Raw genomic sequence first — 25,091 nt, forward strand, 5'->3', positions numbered from 1 at the left:
GTGGATTCACATGAAATCTTTGGTGCTTAGGGGGCTTCCAAAACCATGGGAGACACAGAGACGCAACTTAACAAAAGCTCCATTTTACATATTCAGGAAGACTTTTCCCAGAGATTCTCTAATGCCTCTGATACCGAAGGATACAACCCCATTCAAAGAACTATACTTAATTTCTAGTGCCTTTAAAACTTGTTCATACATTTCATAGCTTTGCAGTAGGAGATGCAGGCACAACGGAAGACAGGATGCAGGCAAGTTTTAAGCACAGTTTATTAATTTCAAGCAATTGCCACTTCTCAACATTCTCCACCCACGTTACAATTTTACACATGCTGTAGAAGATCCCTCTATCTCCAGCAGTATCACAGTCTGGTCTGCCTTCTGTGTGGGGGTCAATACACACATAAAGGTTCTTCAGAAGTTTAATGCCACTTACCCTATGTATGGAGATAAAGTATTATTAAAAAGGTTTTAAAGGAATCATTATCGACTATTAAAAACTCTTGAACAGTAATTAATTTTTAAACTAAGTAGTAGACACCAAGGTAATAAAAACACATTCTAATTCCACAGGGCTGGAATCTTGTTTTTTCTGAAGGCTTGGAAAACTGAGTATGTTAAATGTGAAGCTCCTTGTCACCATGAGGGAGAAGGAAACAGAAATCAGCACAGTAAATTTAGCCAAACTTTCTGTATGTAGGACCTCTAGCAAAGACGTAAGTTAAAAATTTGTGCTCAGGAGGAGAATATAAGTTATCCTCCCTCTTAGATGAGCTGAGAAATTGTTCATTCTGTTGCACAGCTGTTCTGTTTGCACCCAGCCACAACCATGAGAATTCAGCTGACTGTGGCAGCCACAGCTCTCTCCTCGCCTCAGAGACCTCAGGCTACAGGGACAGGCATTGCCCAAAACTGGAGAGGGTCCTTAACAGCGTCAAAAAATCCTCAAGTCCAGAGGTTTTTGAAGCTAGAACTAAAGATTTTTCTATTGTTGCCCACAAGAAGTATCAGCTAGATGGGAGACTGAAATCCACTTGTTTTAAATAACCCCTGCCAGTTATTCTCTGTATCGATAATTGTTTGACAGAATTGAAATAAATAATGAACCTACTGAAGTTAAAGAAAAAAGTGCATCATCTGCTTAAATGTTTACTGGTTAACACATTTATTTTAACCAAATATAATGGCCAGATTTTCTGCCTAAATGTCATAGACTTTGTACTGCTCAGTCTATCATTTTAAGAAAACTACATTTAAAGAGTAATGCTTATTTACCTACATTTAATTACAATAAAAAAAATCTCTTCAACCAGAAACAAAACAATCTATGTACAAATTCTAATACAGCAAGTATGTTTCAGGAATTATCAGTAATGCAGCAGTGTTAATCAATTCTATATTGAAATGCTGGAAACTAAAAGACTGAGACAGAATTAGATGAAGAGCATTTTTCATATCTTTTATAGGACAGAAACCTTTGTTCATGTCTTCTGGTAGCCTTCATCTTCTTTTGAGCTGCACCTACAACACAAAGAACAAGTAAACGAGCAACTTTATGCTTCTCCAGAACAGCTTAAAATAATTCTGTAGGTATTAAGGGGCATCTTTTCTACTGCTTTGTTTCTGTATCACCAACTCATTTCATTGTTTCATATTCCTATTTTAAGAATAAAGTACAAAGCAACAGAAAGAATAAGCTATTACTACATCTGTGTAAAAGTGCCCTCAGAAGTGCTGCCTATGTTGTAAAAGTGCAAGTTAAATACAGAAAGCGTAACTAGCAAGCAACTAGTGTTTCCCTAAACATGAAAGCTAACTTCTTTCATTTCCTGTATGAAAAAGATACCTTAAATATGTGGAAATAGGGAGAGATTGGTTTTTATTAGTAATTTTACAATATAAATTGAGAAGAGACAGGTTGAAGGTTCCAAATAGGCATACAAAACCACCCATCTCCTGCTCGTTTTCGTAGTTAGTTCATTACACCTCCTGGGTGGGGTATTCCCCACCAGCAGAATGACCTGCTTTGTGGCATTTTTCCTCATTCTTGAATGCACTAAGAGTGCATGATTGTTGCCATTATGTACCTAGATGGATACAAAAATCCTTCTTAGTTCAAAGTATTATAAAGTACGTGAAACCAGTGGGGTTTTCACAGCCTGTCAGAATATATTAATAAAAAATGAAAAGATGAACTTCTTAACATCGTCAAAGAGAACATTAAAACAGCAGTATGGACCTGAAAAAGTTGTTTCTGTTTTCCTCACCCTGTATAACCAACTCAATTGTCTCAAGCTCTTTTAACTTGTTGCTAAATGTTTATCTACACATGCTGTCAGAAATAACCTTGTTAGGAAGGTGAAGTTGGTGTCTCAGCAAATCAGACCCATGGAGTAGGCGTTGAGTGGCCTGTGACTCGCTTTCCTTTTTTCTCTTTCAGCACCATCAGAAGGAAAAGTGAGAAAAACAGCACAAACATTAGTTAAAGCCTGAATTTAATCCCATGTCCTACAGGAATAATTTCATTACAATGAAAGCAGACAGACAGTATCTGTAGGGTTTTTTGCTTTGTTTTTAAGCAGTGATAATTATTTATCCAATTAACATAGCCTATAGCTCTCCCAAAGATCATAACATTTAATCATCCCTTTAATTAAATGATTAATAGGAAATGCAGGGCCGGGTCTTACAAATTACCTGATTTACCATCACTGAAGACAGATTCTTTTAAAAATGGCTACAAATGCCTTGTTCACAAAAGACTTTATTATCTAATGATGCATACTGAAAACATACAGAAATCTGCATGGTCCACTTTACATGCAGCAGAACAATCTTCACTTTACAATAAGTAAGTGTCAACTGTTTTATGCAAGAGACAACACTTTAAAGTCACATTTCTTAAAGAAAAGCTTCATTTACAAAAGAAATAAAAGGTAAAGAAGCAATTACCGCTTTTAAAAAGCAGCTGCTTTGTTCAAGAGTGGAAGGTTTATGCCTGTATTGAAAGACAACATGATCACAAATAATGAAAACAATGAACAAATGAAACACTTTTAGCATAAAGCAGTACACTTTCAAAATGACATACAAATAGTTAAAAATTTCATTATGTTGTCTATCTATCCTTTAGATATAAGGTCTTTCGAATGAGATCCCAACATATGTAATTACTAAATGAAAACTCTTCTGTAAGTATTGGTTCTATGTCATAGTGAACTGTATTTAACAAAATGTATACAAAGTCTATAGCAAGTTGATTAAAAAAATTAAAGTAATAAGAAACAGTACACTGAAGGCGCTCTATCCATCAAGTGCGCTCTCTCCCAGTTTTAAATGTGATGAACAGAACAGAAGTTGTAACTATGCCACGGTTGCAATGCCAGAAAATAAAACAAGATCATTTCTCAAACATGCAGGGAATTCTGCCACAATGCTATTGTCTCTCATTTGTCAGTTGTTCCAGTAAAATAACAGCTTAAACACCGGTGATGTTGATGGGTTAGCTTACCTTCAGTGTACTGAAAGTTGTACACAACCTGCTTTAAAAGAGGAGACCATCCCTGCGGGCAGGCTCAAGAAGGAACAGACCCCCTTCGGCACTGACTACACCAAGGGCATGCTGCTGTGGCCTGCACACACACACCTAGGAAAATGTGAATATAAACAGCATTTATGCTGGCCATTTTGTAAAGACAAAAATGAAGCCAAGTCTGCTAAAAACAAATCAACCACCCAGTATTACTGCTCTCTTTTTTTTTTTTCTTTCTTTTTTTTTATAACAGATGCTTTTTTCTTTTTATAATATATACGAACTGCAACCATATACATTAGCATTGTACTTTTGTGCAGTCTTGGCAATTAAAACAGTTCTACAGTGAAAATTTTCACATAAGACACAAAACAGAATTACTCTAACATTTCTAAAAGAAATATCAGCCTTGATGTTAATTCAAATGTATCATTTCTTCCTCAACTTTGCAGGGGAAATATTTATGTTTATATACATTAATAACTGCTGTGAAATTTCTTCAGTCTTTGTATCTTAATTAATCAAACCCTTTGAACTTCTTCATCTGGTTTAAATTTTCTCCTGGATGAAGGCGTGCTGTAGAGCCTGGTTGATGCTAATCCGTTTAGCTGGGTCTAGCATTAGAATCTGGTCCAACAAGTCCTTTAGCTGGTGCACTTTTTTACGCTGGTCTTCAGGGAGTCGTTGGCACCCAATCAAGTCTGCTAATAGGTCCTTGGTTGGATTAATGGTGCTCATAACAGTAACCTTCTCCTACAAACACAAAAATGGCAGCCTTGTAGAACAGAAGTAATGCACAAACTCCCTATCCATCCCTTTTACAGAGCTTCAGCAGCAGCTTTTCTGCAGGCTTGTCTCGTATAAGAGCAGCAACACCCTTCCCCCACACGGCCTCATAAAATCATCACAGGGCAGAGAAGAGTGGAAAACACACTCTTGGGGGGAAGCCACCAACACAGGTTCACATGAATCTAACATCCCAGTTAACTCAGAACATGGAAGTCCACATGGAAAGTCCTATATCTGACCACTATTTCGTGATTCTTCTTAAATATGATATGTCAAAATTATACCAAAATTAATAACGACCTCATACAATATAACCACATCATACTGAAGTTAAACATCCTTCTACAAAATGAAGGCAGAATTTCTTATACTAGTAATCTAAGGACAGATTATATGGAGGCACCCTGTATATCTACCAGATTAAATTTAGATTTCTCTTAATCGTGTTCCTACATCCCAGGAAAAAAAAAATCTTTTGCTGTTTTATAACTCTGTAATCTGTCCACACTGCTGCAAAAGGACTTTCTAATAGCTTATAAAATCTTGTTTTTAATTAAGAAGCCAAGGTACATTTGAAAGACCATAATACTAGGAAAGCTTGGAAAAAGTGATGGGTTAGTCAATACACAGGGGACTTACCCTTTCTGTCACTTTATCTACTTCTATATACATAAAGTTGAGATTTTGATCAAAGTGCTGATCTTTGAACACGCCTTTTCGAATCATCTGGAAAATAAGGAAGAGGCAAGAGTTTCAGGCAACTTCTCTGTGTCTTACAAATTTCACAATTAACATCAATGTCTACTAATTTATTGCAACATGAGTAATTTAATACTAATAAAAAAATATATCAAAAGGACAGGAATAAATGTTCGAGATTGAAAACAAAGATACAGTTCAAACCCCTTGAAAAAGGACACAGTATCTTTTATTGACTTACATTTTTTTTCAGGTCACTGCTTAGAAGGTTTCTGCTTTCACTTTATACTTAGTCTATGAAAAAGAAGCTGTATACTTTCACTTCATAAGATTTTAAATCAGTATAAATTACACAGTCAGAGCAAAGTCTATTACTTACTGTTAAGAAAAAATGTGTATGATAAGAAACAGAATTCCAGAAGAACAAAGAATGTATCTTCTACTGTTCATTACAGCAGTTTCAGATATTAAGTACTTATTTTTCTTACCTTGTTTGGCATCTTTCCTTTGAGATCCATGGCAAGTTTCAACATATGATTATTGGTTTTGCCAGGAAACAGTATTTTTCCTGTGTAAAGCTCATATAATGTGCAGCCTACAGACCACATATCTATACCATAGTCATAGATTTTTCCTATAACTGAAACAGAGCAATTCCAGTTAATTCCAAAAAGGCAGACTTTGATATAATATCACAAAAGCAGACAGATGAAAAAATTCTGATTTGTAAACTATATTGGTGCTGCTCCTCTTAGGAATAAAAATTTACCATAAAAGAAGGATGTAAACCTTTTAGCTTTTAAAGTACCTCTATTTTAGAAGGGGAGGTTTTTACCTAACACCTAAACTGATCAGCTTTAAATTAGCAAAAACCAAGAAGTGAGAACAATACCTCTAAATTGAAACATAACTATAACCCATCAGAGTGACTTCTCACTGAGCTGATCACCAACATACATGAAGAGTCACACAAACATGCCTTCAAAGCCTGAATTTTTGACAGCCATCATACTTCCAGAGTCATGTTTTGCTAAGACTAGAGAATAAATCCAAGTCAAATTTTCATCTGCTAATACTGGCATGTGACAGATGTAGCTAATCCAAAATGTACTTACTGATTTCTGGAGCTCGATAAAATCTACTAACTAGATAGGGTGTGATGTCATTATCTGCAACATGTGAAGCTGAGCCGAAATCACAAAGCTTTAGTATTGTTTTAGACTCATTCACCTGAAAGTTAAAACATAAATATCCATTAGCAAAACAGAGGCGTTAAGGACCTTTCCCCATCATCTCACTCACATAAACAAAATCTCCATCCAGACTCAAACAACCTACATCCATTTTGCAGAAAGCAAGAACATCTTTCAACTATTGATGGGAAAATTCCAAATATTTCTCCCATGAGACATTGTCTTATTTTGGAAGATCTGCTTTCTATGAAGATGGAAGTGGATGAATGTTTGTTTGGAAAAGATTTTATTTAGATACTGTATTATATTTCTTCCTTACTATTTATACCACAGTATCATTTTATATCAAAGTGTGAACCCTTAACATTTTCAGTAAATTTGACTTCACCTAAATTAACAGAATGATATGAACTTCAAATACTTCATTTTACACTACAGACCATGCAAAAAAAGTTTTAATTATTTGTTACTTACCAAAATATTATCTGGTTTAATATCTGCATGTAGGATATTGCATCTTTTAAGAAGTTTTAAAGCCAGGAACAATTGCTGGCTGTAGGAACGCACAGCTTTAATATGGAGCCCAACATCTTTCCCATACTTCTTCAAAACCTCTCGTAAATTCATACTGTTAAGGGAAAGGGGGAAAGAAAGAATTGGAAAGAGCTTAACAAAAAAAAACCATAGCGGCCTCTTAAACTCTGAGACAAACTTGAACAAACCAGTTAGCTTTAAGTATTTTTTGAGAAAAGCAGCATTTGACTTAACATACCACTCTGTGAGCTGCAGAATTGAAATAAAAAGGCTGGTCAATCAGATCTGTCCTATATTGTGTAATTACTTACTAGACTGGACTTTACTTAGTTCAGAGCATACTTTTTAATCAATATTGATTTGAGAGGATTTATTTGCACATGAACAGCATTTTCTTAACAACCGTAAAGCCTTTGTACTCATTTTCTTCAGAAATAAAAGAAAAAGGAAGCATGCGAAACACAAAAAGTTGAGGAGATTTTTTTGGTGACTTAAGCAGCAGATGAAAAGACCATCATTCCAGGACAAAAACAGTAATTGGACATAAATAAGGTACAAGCGTGTTATCAAGAGATAGTGCAGGACAAGACAATAGTTTGTTCTACAGTTAATTAATGAAATATGATAGTAATCTCACAAACTTTGCATTGTTTCAGTATATAACTTATGCTCACCCCAAATATGGCTAAAATTGAAATATGACATACACAGAAAACTCAGGATATGAACAACTGATGTCTCTAAGTAGGAATGGGGACTAAGGCAATTAATGTATCTGGATCTACCATAAAACAGTATTTACAATCAACCTGTCACAAGAGCTTAATTACTTGAACAGAAAGTGAGCATGCAAAGAGCCACTGTAACAATTTTCTTCCTTAGACTGTTATTATATAGGTACTCTTCACAGAATAAACAGCAACTCCTGAATCTCTCTGGGAATGCATTCTTAACAGAAACCCTTAAAATGATGAATTATTAAAACTAATAAAAATACTGACATACACAAAAAATCATTAAGTAGTACCAGCGAGAGGAACCATACATGATCTTGTTTCAAATATTTTCTAGGCAGAAAACTCACAACAGCTAAAAGTAAATCAGAAATAGTTCAGTAGCCTGTGATTTGTGCCCGCAGACAATTTTTTTTTGTTTCAAAGTTCCTTGCATTCTTGAATCTTGGCATGAGAACAAGGTATCAAAACAACAGCCAAACCCAGCAAGGTAAAGAATGCTCAGTAGTACTTTACCTTTTACAGACAGCCCCAAACATTTGTCACCTTACCTGAGTGGCTCAAATACCAGACAGAGATGTTGTTTGTGGTAGAAATGCCTGAACAACCGTAGACAATGAAACTTGTCATCAGGATCAGCATCATTGAGTTTCTTTAAAAATTCCAGTTCTTTTAGGCCAGTTTTTTGCCTGAAAACAGAGAAATGTGATTACAAAACAAAATCAGTTAAATTCTAATAATTTTTTTAAATCTAGACATTCACTTGTTGGTTATAGTTATCCAGGAATGAGAAGTGTCTTGTCATTACCTAACATACCACAGCTAAAAAAAACGAAACCACAGCAGTGGTTTGCTGTCAGTGACTACACACTGGGTAAGTTTATTTAATTCTTGGATCTTCACTGTACCATTGTAACCTACTTATCCTTTCCTTCTCACTCTCAGTTGCATGTAAGGCTAAAACTGGATTTTGTCCTGTAATATGATAAATTTTAAACAGCACTCACTAGAGTAGCTTACTTTTTAAAAAAAGTACTTTGCCACATACAACAGTATTAAAAGAAGATTTAAACTGAACTGACTATAGATTAAATTACACACCCAAGCTTATTACCTGTACAACACACCAAACTAAAATAGCTTAATCACCCTCCCCCTTTTGCCTCTAAAACTTTTATTCATGTAACTAAAACCGATCCAGTTATACACACAGTAAGACAACTTTTAAAACTTCCAAGGTAAGAGACATGGAAAACATTTTCATTTAGGTTGTCTTTAACAGAAGAGGACACAGTGACTGTATAAACACTGCAGCAGATGGTAAAAATGAGTATTGTAGACAAGTCCTCAAATGACACAGTTTAAGAGATCTTACTTGTTAATGTTGACTCATTCTGAAAGACCTCTTTTTTTTTTTTTGTATTTCAACAGTGAGAATCCCATCCCTTTTTATCTATCTTATATACATACAAACATTTAGATAATATACAGAAATAATTAAATGTATGGAAGTCTCTTTGTAAGTTGCAGATGACTGACTGGGATCCAACCCATAGCCTGCCAAATAGATTTGGTCCATCGAAACAGTCCACAACTCCCATCTCAAAAAACATACGGCTCATAATTAGCTGTAACCTTGTTTCTCGCTATCACTGCTCCCTGCGGTTTTGCAAATGAGAAAGTGCCTGATGAAAGTGCAAGTACCCTTCTTCCCGTGATAGCTGTAAAGAAGTGTGGATACATAGTCCTCAAGCGCTTCCCATTATCTGGCTCATATTAGCAGAAAAGGCAGCAATCACAGCTGTTACCTGTTACTTTACTTGAAACAAAGGGAGATTCAAATCACATCATGAAAAACTTCCAACTGTTCCACGTGCTTTATTACCACCAAACAAAAACATTACTTACATAAGTTCATTGTTCCTGATGATTTTCACGGCTACTTCTTGGTTTGCTCTGGCCATGTCCCTGGCTCGCACCACATTACTGAAGACTCCCTGACCAGTGTAACCATAGACATTGTAACGTTTATCTAAAACTTCACCTATATTAACACCTGAGGGAGAAAACCAAGCAAGTTCAAGTTACAAGGGATAAATGTAATGGAACTTTTCCAGAAAAATAAACCATTCCCTACCATTACAAAATATGAGGGCAAATAGCAAAATCCTTTAATTTCATGGTGTGCAATGTTTTGTAGCACCTAGCTTTGTGGAGATTATGGGGAACAAAGGGTGATTCTCCAAGTCTGGAGTCTTTTCAAAACTGAGGTTAAAATCTGCATGCTCATTTCATCCATTACATTACACACTCAGAGAGGGCTGTGGGGTACATCTACATTAGAACAAAATTTCAATACTTTTATACATGAGGATCTTCTCCACTCAGCACCCTCACTCTATTTGTCCTTGCTGATAAACAAACACAACTCACGGTAATAGCCTTCTGCATCTGTCCAGTTATCCCTGAGATTGGGGTTTTCTTTGAAGTCTTTTCCAAACCCAGCAGCCCTTAGACGAGCACTCTGAAATAAAAATAAAAGTAACAGCTTTGCTTGTGTGCTCTGTATTTTCCCTTGACGTTTATTTACCAAAGCCCTTTTCCCCTACTGAACACTGTTTCTCTTCACAATACAAACACACTTATCTTGCAGGAGAGAGAAACAACTTACTGTTATTTACATATCAGTATTTAAAGACTGATGCAAGGAAAGAGGATGAGATCAACCAACAGAACTATTATTAAACATAAATGGGCAAAGTTTCAATTAATACAAGGAATTTATACAAGTCATGTTAGAATGCACATTCTAACATGTAAGTAAGACTTCTTATTTACAGTAAGTTTATAGTAAAAAAATATAGCAATTTGCAAGGAAAACACAACTGTTTAAGCCTTGAATTTCTGTTCATTACATGCCACTTGTTTCATACTCTTATACATACAAACGTAACACTTCTACAATTGCTGTTGACATCTCTTAACAGACTGGGCAATATTTTGTCACAAATTCAAAACTATGAGTAGTAAAGTGTATCTTCAATTGAACAACAGCTTCTGGAAGGGGGAGCTGCTCACAAGCCATGTAAATCCCCACTTGTAACTTCTGAACTTTTAAAAATGCACCCTCACACACACACTACCCTTCAAGTATTCATCTTTTCCCAAGTCACAGTGTTACGAGAGTAAAACCATGGCAGCCTATGTTACATCCGCCATAAAAATTCTCCAGCTAATTTGGTTTAAGTTAAGAAGAAAGTTCTTGTCTTTACTTATTTCTCAGTGTTGTGCATCAGCAACAATGCAGAGGATCTATAGAGAATGGCACATAAAGTCTCAAAACTAGTCACTGGACTGCCAATATCTGAAGGTCACTGCAGGACATTTAGAGAAAAGGTAATGAAAATGTGTTAAACGAGGAAATGTATCTTTTCACCCCCAAAAAATCTCCAAACAAACCACCAGATTACTCCAACATAGCATCATTAGCCAATTTCAGTATCTTACCCATTTTTTAATTAACCATATGTGAACCTCTGGAAAAAGCTCATATTTAGAACATTGCAACATGGTAACATTAATAAAAAGCTGAACTTATAAATAGATTCATGTTTTTACCACGTCCATTGTATTCAAACAGCAGGTGAATTGCCAGTTGCTTACTCTGGTAAAACTGCCACTTATTTCAGCAGGTTTTATTTCACTGAAATACTAATTAAGAACCAATTTGCCTGCCTTGGGTGACCAAAAGATTAAGAACATACAAGTCACTTAGCTGCACACGCCTTTACAAAATCAAAGTTCTCACAACCCTCAGGTGACAGTGACTAACAAAAATCAACCAGAAAAAGTCATACATTTCATCTCCAAGAATTACCTACATCAAAGTATGCAGCGAACATATCATCTGATTCTGTGAACATATCAGGAGCTAGCAGCTTCTTCTGAGATGAACCTTAAAATGAAATTTAGATTACTCAGCATGAAAAAAGATGTCAAACGATAACTGTTGCCAGTATAATTTGGCACTTAGTATCTTTACAACATAGTCTAAGATCAGTATATTGGCAAACAGGTAGCTCTACTAACGTTTCTAGCAAATTTCATTTCACATATTTGACATTCTAGAATATAAAACTCAGACTAGCTAAGTTCTTCCAAGCACTCAAAAATTTATACCTCCTTGAAAAATTACATATAATAGCTTTCAAGTAAGCATAGCAGAAACAAAAAAACTACATACTTACATGCTCCCTACAAAGAATGCCTATATAGATGTACGTATAAAAAGAAGTATAAAATGACTATGTGTATACATCCAAAAATACAGTCATGTTTTCAATACACAAGTTCAGGCTTTTCTGTTAATCACAAGATGTTCTATGAAAACCCAAAGTTTTAAAGCCCAGAAATTCTTTCTTTGGAAAATGTTTTCTCCAACCCTGCCAAAAAGGACCCGGTGTGTAGCTTTTTGTTAAACACAATGTTTACTACAATGTTAAAGAGAAACATTTTTGTTATGGGCAAGATTATCCCTCTCTCACCTTTTAATCATCTTTAAATCCCAAAGACATTTTACTTGGTTGATAAGATGAAAGCAAAGAAATATAAATTAAGTACACATTAACAAAAGCAAGCAAACTTCAAACGATTTCATTCATGCACACATTACGGCAGCTCTCTATGAACATGGTAAATTGGAGGCCCCCCCTTCACTATGCAATGGAGAAAAATAAATGGCTAATTCAGCTCAGAGGCTTCAGGTCTCGTGATGCACACAGCCAACCACTTCCACACCAAAGAACTAGACTGAAATGTGACAGCATAAAAAAAATCATCCAGTATACTGATACCACTGTTTCAAGGTATAGACCTGTCACCTGACACTTGTGGGGAAGCAGTTTACACCACTGTTTTGAGCTACAAACCCTTCCAGAAACTTCCTCATATTTTCCTTTTAGTTCCAGTTACCTGCACTGGGCTACAATGAATTATTGAGTAGTTTCTTAGCAACTTATTACCCTGGCCCTGTAAGCGGTCAGGAAAGAAAAAAAAATTACTCTTGCGGAGAAAGATAACCCACCACTTTCAGCTGTTGTTACAGCCACCTCCAACCCAGGATCTTACCACCCAGATGTGAGTGTAACTGATCTGGTTTTAAAAACCTTTTTCACATGTCTATGTGGAAAACGCCTATGTAGTTAAGACTTATATTTTTGTATGCTTTAGTATACAAAACTAGAGAGCAGTACATGCTTTGACAAAAAAGGAAAAACACATTGTCTGTTAGACATAGTAAGTCTAAACTTGGGGTATGCAAAGAAAGCACTAGAACAGTTCTTTTTACTGTTCTTATTTTGCAGGAGAACAATCTGAAAACACACGACTCAAGGGAATGCCAGGATAAACTACAGAGCAGTACAGCAGTCCCTAAGAGATGCAGCTTTATTACTTTGAAGAGAAGCATCCACTAGAGACAGTGTATTCAGCCCCCAAGGATACGTGTGGCGCAGGACATGAAATACAAGCTAACTGCAACTCTTCCTTGGAGGGGTTGGGCAGGGTCCACAGCCCTTGTTAAACAGTGCTATTGCAATTAAACTGTAGAGAGAAACCAAAGCAGCTTAAACTAGCTCCAGTATGACCACACAGCATCTACACACACCTTTGACTACTTGGAAGATGGACAGTAATCCACTTTCAAACCACAAAAAAATCAGCAGACTTTCAATACTACAGGGTGCGCTGGGAGATGTTCCGCATTCCTTTTGCTGCAGCTGGCACAAGGCAGGTTTTATATCAAAATTTGTTTCATTTCAACATTGCTGTACAATAGAGTACATGCAGGGGGGAAGAAGAAAATACCTATTTCAGCAATTAGCTATGCTGCTAAAATGGACTTAATAGCAACGACCCTCAAAAGCTTTAATAATTCTAAATTACTACAGACCCACCTATATTCTTCTGTCACAGTGGCTTTGACCAAAAAAAAGGTATAAAAGGAGCATAATTTCCAACCCACAAAAAATAAAGTCTAGGACTATACTAAGCTTCTAGGAAAACAACATGCCTAAGTGAAAAGAAAAATTTGGAAGGGTAATTCTTAACCATAAAGACAGACATCATTATTTGCTCTTCCAAATGTAAAGCACAAATCATGTTAAGAGTTATTAGAAATACAGAGAACATGTTCCACTCATCCTTCCTAATGAGGAAGATTTATTTTAATGTTATGTTTTAAGCACCATAATATTTGTGAAAATGTTCATAAATTCCATCCCCAAATTCAATCTACTTCCAAGTCTGGAAGTATGTGAGTAAACTAAGCCAAGTATCTGAGCTTTCATAAATTGCATTAGAGAGATTTCAGAAAACCTTACCATTGTTCTGTTCAACTGTCATGAGGTTGTGCTTGGCTTTCACTGATGCCTCAAATGTGTCCACATTTTCCCGTTCATACTCCTTAACATCAGCAGCGACCCTTTCTAGGATGTCGTCAGGAGAATTTGAGCGACTGCGTGTACTACTTTGAGGGCTGCTTGGTTCAGATGGTACAGATATGTTACTGTCTTCTGTCTGGCCTTTGTATTTCTAAAAAGAAATTTAATTCTTAATCTCACAATCTTATCACAATTAAAACATTTTCATATCCACCCTTTCAATGGTCTGGGCTTTCAGCTGAAACCTTAATCTTTGCTTTCATAATCACATACGTCTCTAAAGACAACAGATTATTTGCAGAATGGGATACAACTTCTGAAAATTCATTTTGTCACAATGCACCACAGCCCAGACCATAAGACTGAAACATTCATGTGTGTTCTTTAGGTCTTTATATTTCTGTAAAAAGCAATTACTACTGAATATTAGTTATTTCGTTATGCACAACAAAATGTCAGCAACAACAGATTTATTACTAAACCGTCCTGGTGCAAAAACACTGAAACACAGTCTCTGAGGAAAAATTAATTATTTTATATCCTATATTCTAGAATATTTCTCAGTTTTATTAGTGTTATGGCACAGAAGAGTAGCTTTTAGACTCAGTTTTTTAATGTGAACTGGAAATCCTATTTATTCATTCGTGTTGAAAAAATTCAGAAGAATTTAAAAACTTCAAACATCTTTGCAATTTTTGTTACCCTTAAGTATTATGAAATTATACAGACCTCACTTCCTATCCCAAAAGTTAAAAACCAAGATGAAGAAATGCTGCGACTGCTCAGCTGTCAAGGCTGAACTACTCAATAAGAAAAGCAGAGGTTTTCTGTTTAGGGAATTCAGCTCTGAGATTTGCTTCCTGCCTGCACCAACATCAGGTGTAACCAGTCTTTAAACAGAATTTATATAGTTTGGCTCAGTCATAGTTCTGAAGGATTTTACAACGGGCTTTGCATAAAACTCAAATCATGGGCAGTATTTTTAGTGCTACTTAAAATAAGCAGTACACTAAAGCCAGTGAGTTTACCTGCTGCTAAATAAATATGCTACAGCATTTTGCTTGCTATGTTCTAATTGTGTGCCAAATCCCACCTTTGAAAAGAGATACCTGACTTGTACTGTACAATTGCACCCCCTTTGGCCACAGCTCCTTTCAGGGGTCTCCATCACACACACCTGTGATTAGTTACCTTGTTACCTGGAATAAGAAGTTCATGGGAACTCACATGTGCACTAATACATTATCTGCTTTTAGGGAGGAACCCATGAGAGAGTGGCTTAACAAAATTTTGGAATCTGACAAAGACAACTTCTACTTGAAACAAACTGACCAGTTAGGTTAATTGATATATAGTTATATATATCTGTTACACTGACATTATTATATCAATGATACAGCTAGAAAGAAAACCTACAGATGAAGATAACTAAAGAACATTTTTGAGGTGTCTTAAGACCGTCAGAGAATGTTTAACTGTAGCAAAAAATGACTGTAGCAAAAAATGACTCACAGAAGCGTCACTTCAGTTTTAAAAGCAATGCTGTGACAATAGAAGTGTAGAGTTTTAAGAGAGACTAACATTTACAATGAGCTAACTGCAAAAATATAGCAATAGGAATTACTATCATAACACAGCAATAGGCAAAGAGCCTTCCTTTACCCTGACACTACACTAAAACCAAAGAAGTAGTTCCTGCGACCATGTACCTGAACAATTGCTTGCCGTTGTAACCTCCTTTGTCTGATCTCTGCTTCTTCATCCTCTTCTTCCAAATCAAAGTCTTCAAGACTACAAAAATACGATTTTTTTATATAACTTCATAAACATGTAATTATCTACTGTATTTTACCAAGTGCAGTTCCTTGGCATATAAAACACAGAATATATTAAACAATAGCTGTTCAAGTGACTCAGAAAGCAACGGTGTATTAAATCCCACTGCACATATTTACATTTCCTTACAAAGAAAATTTATCTCTTGGTATCTCTTTGGGACTTTCTGTATTCCATTTTTAATTGCAAACAATTAGCAGCCATCTTTCAAAAGACAACAAACAAAAAAACCTTGTTCCTTTTCACTGAAGCATCATTCTTCCTTAATAATTTGATTAAGAATGCATACTCTTGCACAATTGAATAAGCAGATGTCGAGGAAATATAAACACAATTTGCAAACAGCAGTTAATCCTTTCAGCTATTAAAGTTTTTCCCCAAGCAGTAAGCTCTGGCAATCAGACCAAAAGTTTTCACAAGCTACTGATCAAGTTGAGTTTAAAAACCTAATGATATATCCTCTCCTCAGGTCTGCCCACTAGCCAACAGGTCTTGCTATTTTTTGCATATTCCAAAGTTTTTCAGATCCTCCCAACAGTAATCTGACGAGATCACAAGTACTAAGACATGATTATGGTTTTAGGTGACAACTCAAAAACTACACCATGAAGATAAATGTTAGCTCGTTCTTGGTATCAGTGGAACTGTAGGTTTTAAATAATCAGTGCAAGTTAGAAATATATTCTTACTTTTCATCTGATGAAGACTCCTGTTCAGCTTTCATGCCCTCAGAAAGACTACCTTTAAATTTGTCTTCCTTAACTTTGCTTCTGCTCCTACGTCTATGGCCACCACGTGACCTGGACCTCCTTCGAAGGCGAGATCTACTTCTCCGACCTCTATCCCTGTTTGTTAAGAATAAGAGATTTGGATTTGGGGAGGGTTTGTTTTGGGTTTTTTTGAGAAGGACAATCTTTTCAGAAAACATAAATATACACAACGATTCCAAGTAATAAAACAATTTAACTCATGGAGGACAAAATTAATTTAACTGTGCGAGCACATATTAACATGGACAAAAAAACCAGCATAGTCTTTTTACATGTAACATAGCAATCCTTTTTCTTCCTGTAATCTTACAAAACATACTTAAAAACACAGGGTGTCTTTACCTCCTTCGAGGAGATCTACTCCGCCTTCTGGGAGATCGGCTACGTCGAAGGGGTGTTCGAGATCTCCTCCTGATGGGGGACCGAGACCTTCTTCTGGATGGGGACCATCTGCTGGGTGGGCTGACATCCTTTGATCTTTCACGTCTAGACAAAATGTCATCCCTGGTCCGTGTTCTTAAAACAGAGGAAGAAAGTGGTAGTAAAAATCAGGAGCAAGCTGAAAACAAAAAAATCCGTTCTCTCTAAAAACTCACTAGAAAAATCTTACTGCAGGTGAGGGACCACCAGATGGGCTTCTGAGGGAGCGATGGATAAGAAGGCTGCAGAGCTGGCCGCCCTTCCTGCGTGTCTCTCCCCACTCTGGGAAGTGTGTGCCCATACAAAGATCTAGTTCAGGACAAGTCTGGAAACAGCTCCTTAATTACTACCACAAAGCTAAGAGAGGTTTTAAAACAATGCTTGTGTTTAGGTCCTACATAAATAGTGGCCTGTTTTCATGTTTACCAGAAACAGTATTGAAACAATACATAAACCATAAAATCTTATTCTCGAGAATTATTTCACCACCTTCCAACCATGGTATTGAAATTTAGGCTTAGGATCATGCTACTTCACAGTAGTGACAACACTGTCTGTTTCAATTTGGGCACTACAACTGCACGGCTTCAACATTTCACACATTCTAAAACAGCCGATGCAAACTAGAATTCTTAATTAAAATGCAAACTAACCCTTCTCAAATTAAAAAAAAAAATTCAAGTCTGATACTATATACACTATTCAAAATTTGTTTATTCTTGTCTATACAGATTCACAATTATCCAAGAAAAAAATCCTTGATGGGACTACTACATTAAGAAGCTTAATTGCATGATAGCCAAGAGTTCAATCAAAAATTGGAAAGAATATGAATTAAAAATTTAACAACTATTCTAATGAGGCTGCATTAGAAATTGGAAAATAGTTGCACACTATTTCAAAGGAAATGTTGCTACACTATTTTCCTGCTCCTTATTTTTGATTTTTTTTTAATCAAGTTGGAACAACTTATTACAGGTGTTATATCTCATCAATGAACAAAATATCTTGGATCTGAAAGACTAATTCCACCCATTCTGTGATTTTTTTCATTTGCTTCATCAGTTTCAATTACCTTAACTACAGACAATGATCAGACATACAGAAGTGATGCAAAATAGTAGACAGTGGAGCAATAGGAAAATTTATATGTGAAATTTACTTGTGAAATTTGCATGTGCAGAGTACTGGCAGTTTCAACAAGGAATTACTGTACTCAAATGCTGGAGTAGGCCAATACCTTTAGCCCAATTAATTTATATAATGTTCTTGTGAACAATATTACATAAAGAGTCACAGGATGAAGAGTTACAGGCTTCTTGACTAACAAAGCGGTTGTACTGCCAAAACCCAATCAAAATATCTGTTACAAAAAATAGATTAGTTCAGAGATCACAGGGATGAGATAAAAAGTAGAAGCTGATTAAGAAGTCATAGTAACATCACATAATGAGTAACTCCAGTCAAAGACCTGAGAAGTGTCTTACAAGATTAGAGTACTGGAAACAAAAATGAAATTACTGGGATTTTTTTTTTGTTAAAACTGTTCATTAAAGCTCCTGAAATTCTCTGGCAGTTTGAGTAATTACAAGTAGTTAAAACTTGAACAGCAGTTTGAGTTAGTTAAGGTGTCTTACAAGGAAAGATTATTTCTGCTGATCTGCAAACACCTCCAGCAAAAAATATATTAGTAGTCCCCCACTCACATGCTGCTCACCACGCAGTTACAGAAGTATGAATTTGACAGCAAAATTCTAGACACATGCATCACTTGAAATAAGTGTCTAGACAACCAATTCAAACTGGCTGCAAAGCAAGCTGTCAAGAAAAATGAAAACTGAAAGATGCAAAATGCTACAGAGGAAAAGTCAACTACTATGCCAGAAAAACTCAGTGGTTGGGCCGACACATTCCTGATTTACTGAAAAGCAGCCAGATAAACTGGCAGCATTTACAATCCTTGCTTGATCGGGTTAACACCACTGGGGCCATTCTCCAAAGTACCCAAAGATACCCCATACCTGAAACCAGAGTAACCTTCAGTGCTTCAGGCTGAAACTTTCACATTTTTAGGTGCCCATTTACCAAGCTTGATCTTTTACTTAAATTAGTGGTACATAAGTGCTTCCAATTCCAGTTTTAAAATCATACTTATTTATTCTCAGTTCTCAAACTGGGTGAAGCTAAACTCCCCGATACAAAGTTTTAAGTTATTTATTATCCAATGCTGAACTCTTCTGCCTCTTAAACTTCTTACAGCTAATGAATTAACTTCCAAAAATGCATACACTTACATTGGTTCTCTTCTTGGAAACTTGCCATCCAGGCATTATTAGCTTTCAAATTTCAAGGTAACTGCTTTCATAGGCTAAATTTGTCTTTTAAAAAAATGCCAAGACTACACCAATACATTAAACAGATTTCCATCCTTCTCCTTTAAGCGTATGCAAAATATGGTAATTATATACGGCAGTCCAATAACAAAGCAACACTAACATCCTGCTAGCAAATGAAAAACACACAATATTTTAAAGAAAAAAAAAAAGACTCTGAGAAGGATATCTTGATATAAAAATTTGCTTACATTCACACATGCTGACTCTATCCATCATTAGGGCTTTTTTTGAGGGGAAATACAGGCTAATTTAATTACCCACTTTTAGCCAACGTTAATACATAACACTGGAGAGGATTCGCACTCCACAGAAATTTCAGAAAGCAACAGAACTATTGACAAAGAAACAAAATAGAAGCCAAATTCTGAATCCAACCAGCAATAAAAAGGAGAACACAGTTACAAAACTTGTTCCCAGTAATGGTGTGAGCAGCAAATAACTTAGCACTTTAGCAACCACAAGATGAATTTGCGTATCTGACAGCTGGGAGGAACAGTTTTCTAAAAAATTGAATACATACAAAGTAAGCTTATGATATAATGTATGATCTGATTACCTTTTTTAATACCTATTTACTGAATAAAACAAGGAGATAAACACCAAACTAGAAGACAGTTCATCCCGTCATGTATTTTTGTGATGGCTCATGACATCTTTAAGTTACCTGGGAGAAGAAAGACGCCTCCTTTCTGATTCTCTTCTTTTCCTTTCTGCAGATCTACTCCTCACTCTTCTAACCGGAGACCGGGTTCGAGAGGGTGATCTACTCTGTTTAGATCTACGGTCGTTAAAGAGAGGGGATCTGCTTCTTCTTGACTTTTCACGCTGTTTGGGAGATAAGCTTCTTCCTTTTGGGCTACGGCCAGGTCGTCTAGGGGACCTGTTTTCTTTCCCTGAAGAAGCATCTTTAGAAGGAGATTTAATTGGCTTTTTTTCTTTGTCAGTCTCTGATCTCCTAGGTTTTCTATCTTTGGACCGTGATCTTCTATCTTTGGATTTGCTTCTTAGTTCTGCTGGAGATTTAGATTTTCTACCACGATCTCTGCTTTTGTTTTCATTTACAACTGGAGATTTTCTGCGGTCTCTTGATTTACTTTTATCATCAGCCTTATTTCTATCCTCTGGAGGAGACTTAGACTTTCTGTTTTTCTCCTGAGATCTCCTCTTAAGTATAGGAGACCTAGATTTCCTTGTCTGATCTTGAGACTTACTTCTCTTGTAAGGGCTTTTGGATTTCCTCCTTTCTTTTGACTTGCTTCTAGTAGTCTTCTCTTTGACTCCATCAACTCCTGCCTTGGATTTCTTTTTGTCAGATCTGTGCCTAGTCCTTTCTTTTGATTCACTTTTACTTGCTTTCTTGGAACTAGTTTTATTGTCCACAGGTTCTAATTTCCCCTTAGTATTTGACTTTGTTGTAGGTCTTGCTCCATTTCGTGCTTTTTCATTAATCTCCCCCTCTTCTTCAGATCCTGACTCATAACCTTGTAATATTAATCCCATCCCAGACTGGACTTTTCCTTCCATTAATTCATTTTCAAGTTCAGCTTTCAGCAATGCTCTTTGTTTCTCTAAGTCTTCCAGAGGAGCCAAAAAATCAATTTTAGTTCTTTTAGCTGGTCCATCTTCTTTGTCAGAGGCATCAGCCACCTCTTTCCATTTATGTTTCTTATGTTTGTGTCTGTGTTTATGTTTTTTGTCCTTATCATCTTCTGAAGAATGTTTATGTTTCTTGTGTTTACTTCGGTGTTTGTGTTTCTTTTTTTTGTGTCGGCTGTGCTTGTTCTGAGGTTGGTCTGCCTCTGATACTTCCCCATTTTCTTCATTCACACTTTTCTCGGATGCCTCAGCATCCTCAACCCTGCAAAAAACAAAGAGATCAGTACTATAAACTCACTGTAGTCCTTTACCTCATGTTAAGTAGACAGCCTTTTATGATAGAAACTAACTGGCATTTATTCACCTACCTTCGGGAAAATTAAAAATGCACCACTAATTTAAGTAAATTATAACAGCAGATACACTTCCTCAGGAACAGACAGCTATGGCTGCAGAAAGAAATACTATGGAAGGAACAGACAGCAGATGCACTGACAAAACCAAATGTGTGGATGGAATCAATGCTTACGCCTTTATGTTCAATTCTGACCTATCTGTTAATAGCATACAACAGCGCTGAACATTTATCTGTCAGTCCATCAGCATCTGTCACTTTCTGCTCCACTCCAACGCCTAACCCAAGCTATGCCTTTTAAAAGTATTTTCAAGTGGCAGAAAACAGTTGTGCTCCAAAAATCAAAATTTATTTCAAGGTATGACCACCTAATGAAACCTCCTTGCAAAATCTCATGCAGAGCTGACTGACTCTCTTAGCTGCAACTTTTTTCTCTAAGTGTACACACCTGTTAGAAAATCAAGAAATGTTCTAACATGTTGATATTATTTATGCAATACAGGGAACACTACTGAGGAACAGGATAAATTAAAGTAGTCCAATTTCAGAGCAGCTTTCTGATAGTATATAGCAGGCTAGCAGCTTCAAAAAGATGTGGTAATCTTGACACCTGTAAAATGCCATTGGCCAAAACAGCTGAAAGTAAGTCTACAGCAGGTTATTAATATAATAATATACAGTTTCTTCTAAAATGAGTGTTTTCAATTAACTGTAATTTCTTCAAACAGCAACTTCAAAAAATATAAAATTCGGTCCCAACATTACACATTCCCTTGTATTATCTTCCATAGACATTGAAACTGGCTTAACAAGAAGGGGTTTTACAGTGTTTAGCAAATACCTCCTGATCTCCTTCAGAACATCAATTAAGTTACTGTCTCTGGTAATACAGACATTTGCCTTTTGAAATCTGTTGCCAAATATTACAGGTGCCAGAGCTCACCCTTCTACAAACTCACCCCATCTAAACTACAGTTTTGGAATTTACTCATTAATACTTTAATAACTTAAACATAGCACTTTGCTGTATCCCAAGCCTCATTAGGTGAAAAGAAATCCCCCAAACATGACAGTCAGGAGCAGGGGGTGAACGTACACAGAAATGCGGAAATTATCTTCTGAACTCTACTAGTTTCATACAACAGCTGTTTCTGAAAAGTATGATCAATAATCTGATAAAATAAATGTATCAGAGATATTCTAAGCCAGACTTAAAGGACAGCATCTCACTATGAATTTGATTAGTGTCTTCCTAATTAAGGACAGGACCTTCAAGCAGCACACATTTACTCTCTCCTGCTTGAGTTAATGCAAATTCTCATACTAATAAATACAGCTGACTTTTCTGCAAAGTACACTAAAATTATTTGCTAAAATCATTAACAGCTTAGTGCTCTGAAATAAGGAGCTCCCAAAGGGAAAAAACTGTTTTGAGTTAAAAATATAAAATATTCACAGACTTAACTCAAAATGTTGCTTGTCTTTTCTTTTACATTTTTATTACTACTTCTGCTTATTCAAGGCATACAGAAAGGTGTTTTTCTTAATTGCTACCTCCTGACACTCCACAAAATTATGATAAGAGAATATCAGAACAAAAGAGGAAAAAATGTCTTTAAAAGACTTTATTTTATGTTGTGCTTGCCATAAAAAAAAAAAATCTTAAATGCTAAACTTCTCCAATTTGGATTTGCTATCTGTGACATTAAGTGAAGAAATGCCAGAAGGAGAATTTTAAGGGAACTATGTGACTTTCAAAATTTCTTTTAGCTGGATACAGGATGCTGTGTAAATCCCCAATTAACAGATTAAGGGTACTTCAAGACATCATAAAAGTATTAAAGACCAAAAAAATCACGTCCATTCAAGCTGTTCCAGATAAGTCTTCCTTCTCTTAACAGCAGAAAGTGACACCAAAATCTTTAAGGAAGTTATTTTAAAATATCGCATGTATTTTAAAGTTATGCAATAACCTCATCCTAAATTCTAGAAAAGCCAGCTGGCAGCAAAGGTGCCAGATGAGCCACATCATCCCAGCAGTATCTCAGGCCACTACAGACTGCCAATACAACTGCCAGCTGTCTTTGTAACTCAACAACAAAATTAAGTTCATTAATACGCAATAAATAGTTCAAATTTTCTTCATGTACAGGGATAATTTATTTCAAGTAATTTCATTGAACTGTGGATAAACTTTTACTTCAGTTACATGCTTCAGAGGTATAGTGATGTGGATGAAAAAACCTTCTAAGAATATTTTAGAAGGTGATGAGGCAGTCTACATGTTTAGGTGCTAATGGCTTTAAATAGAGAGGAACTGTGACGTGATCTTGTTAAAGCCCTACTTTTTCATACTTTTTAATTCAAGAAGAAGAATTACAGGAAGTTCATGAGGATGTGCAAAGTGATTTCACCCATATTTTCCTTCACACAGGGCTCTTATCATCAGCTTCTATCTTACTACTTAACTTTCTCTCTACAGTACTAAACCCTCTTCTTCATGTGCACATGTTTTACAAGGCTCACATGTACTCCCACTGCTTTTCCTCACCTGTTTTCTACTCCCAGGATTAACAATAAAATCAAGCTTCAAATCAAAACTTTTCAAGGCAGAAAAAAATACAGAAAGCAGTTTATATGGCTAAAATATTAATGTAGGAAAGAGGAGAAATAGAGTAAGCATTAGATCGTTAACTCCCAGCAGAATTTTCAGAAGACCGTGTTCACGAGCTCCTGAGTGTGGACAAACCCAAACCCCCACGGCACTAACCGGGGTGCCTGGAAAACGCACGCCCGGGAGCCCCGTTCCTGCGGGGAGGCGACAGCGCGATCTTCGCTTCCCAACGGGAGCCGGGAGTTGCCAGTCATTTCGAGGACTGGAAGGAGGGGCTGGCGGCAACAAATCACTTTCTGCTTCCACCAGCACGGGCACTTTCCATACCGCGAGAGCGGCCGGGGTCCGGGGGAAGGAGGGAGGGAGGAGAGCTCGCCGCAGGGCGGGCAGCGGCTCGGCGGCCCCGGGGCAGCCCCGCGGCAGCCGCTGGCCCGGAGCCCCCCGGCCCCGCTCGGACAGGGTGTGGGGGGGGTGTGTGTGTGTGTTTGAGTGGCGGGGGAATCTCGCGGAGCGCCGGCCCGGATCCGCCTCAGGGATGCCCGAGCCCTGCGCGCCCCGGCGGGCAGCGGCCTCGCAGCCACGCGGAGGATGCTAATCCCTCCCCCGCGTCCCTCTGTCCCACGTCCCCCGCGCCAGAGGCCAACCCGGTTTGCCGGCGGCAATCCCGGTTCCCCGCGGCCGGAGCGCCACCAGGGCGGGAAGGCGCACGCGGGACTCCCGGGGACACGCGCCCGCCGCCGCTTCCCTTCTCTTCCCCCCTCCCCCCGCGCGGCCCTCCCGAATCCACGGGCGGATCCAGCGCTCCAGGCCCCGGCGCGCCGCCTCGCCGCGGGGCCAGCGGCGCCTACAGCAGCCCCTCTCCCCCGGAGCGGCCGCCTTCCCCCATCCTCCTCTCCTTACCCCCTCCTCCCTCGCCACTTCCACCCGGGCCGCTTCTCGTCGTCCCCGTCCCGTGTAGTGTGTCCCCCCCTTCCCCAATCCCCTCGCCCGTGCTTCTCCCTCCAGCTCCCTTCTCCTCCTCCCCAAGGCTCCAGGACGAGGCGCCTCCCCCCCTCCAGCCAGTCCTTACTCGGGCGGTCGCTGCTCGGGCTCGGCCGCGGCGGCCATTTTGAACTTCCGAACTCCTTCGCTGCCGCCGCCGCCGCTGGGAGAGGGCGGGGGGGGACGCGAGGCCGGAAGTGAA

The 25,091-nt window shown here is 37.6% G+C and overlaps 1 protein-coding gene across 5 annotated transcripts; it reads right to left on the reverse strand.

Moving 5' to 3' along the window:
- Positions 1-253: 253 nt before the first annotated feature.
- On the reverse strand, positions 254-25,084 carry PRPF4B (pre-mRNA processing factor 4B). Of its 5 annotated transcripts, XR_007204906.1 has the most exons (19): positions 24,978-25,083; positions 20,008-21,201; positions 16,870-17,043; positions 16,447-16,602; positions 15,631-15,712; positions 13,862-14,072; positions 11,363-11,436; positions 9,915-10,005; positions 9,390-9,537; positions 8,033-8,170; positions 6,688-6,841; positions 6,136-6,250; positions 5,509-5,660; positions 4,961-5,047; positions 3,512-4,285; positions 2,953-2,998; positions 2,347-2,433; positions 1,476-1,521; positions 254-437 (listed from the first exon to the last, which is right to left on the reverse strand). XR_007204906.1 is itself a non-coding variant. In XM_048310023.1 (15 exons), exons 1-15 carry the CDS (start codon positions 25,013-25,015, stop codon positions 4,082-4,084), a joined length of 3,018 nt encoding a protein of 1,005 aa, XP_048165980.1. In that variant the 5' UTR covers positions 25,016-25,083; the 3' UTR covers positions 254-4,081. The 5 variants fall into 5 exon arrangements, 1 of the variants encoding a protein (XP_048165980.1); XR_007204907.1 differs by having other exon boundaries at positions 2,347-3,646; positions 4,008-4,285; XR_007204902.1 differs by having other exon boundaries at positions 2,953-4,285.
- Between the last annotated feature and the right edge of the window lie 7 nt (positions 25,085-25,091).

The sequence above is a fragment of the Corvus hawaiiensis genome, chromosome 1, assembly GCF_020740725.1.
Source record: "Corvus hawaiiensis isolate bCorHaw1 chromosome 1, bCorHaw1.pri.cur, whole genome shotgun sequence".
Classification (NCBI taxonomy): Eukaryota; Metazoa; Chordata; class Aves; order Passeriformes; family Corvidae; genus Corvus; species Corvus hawaiiensis.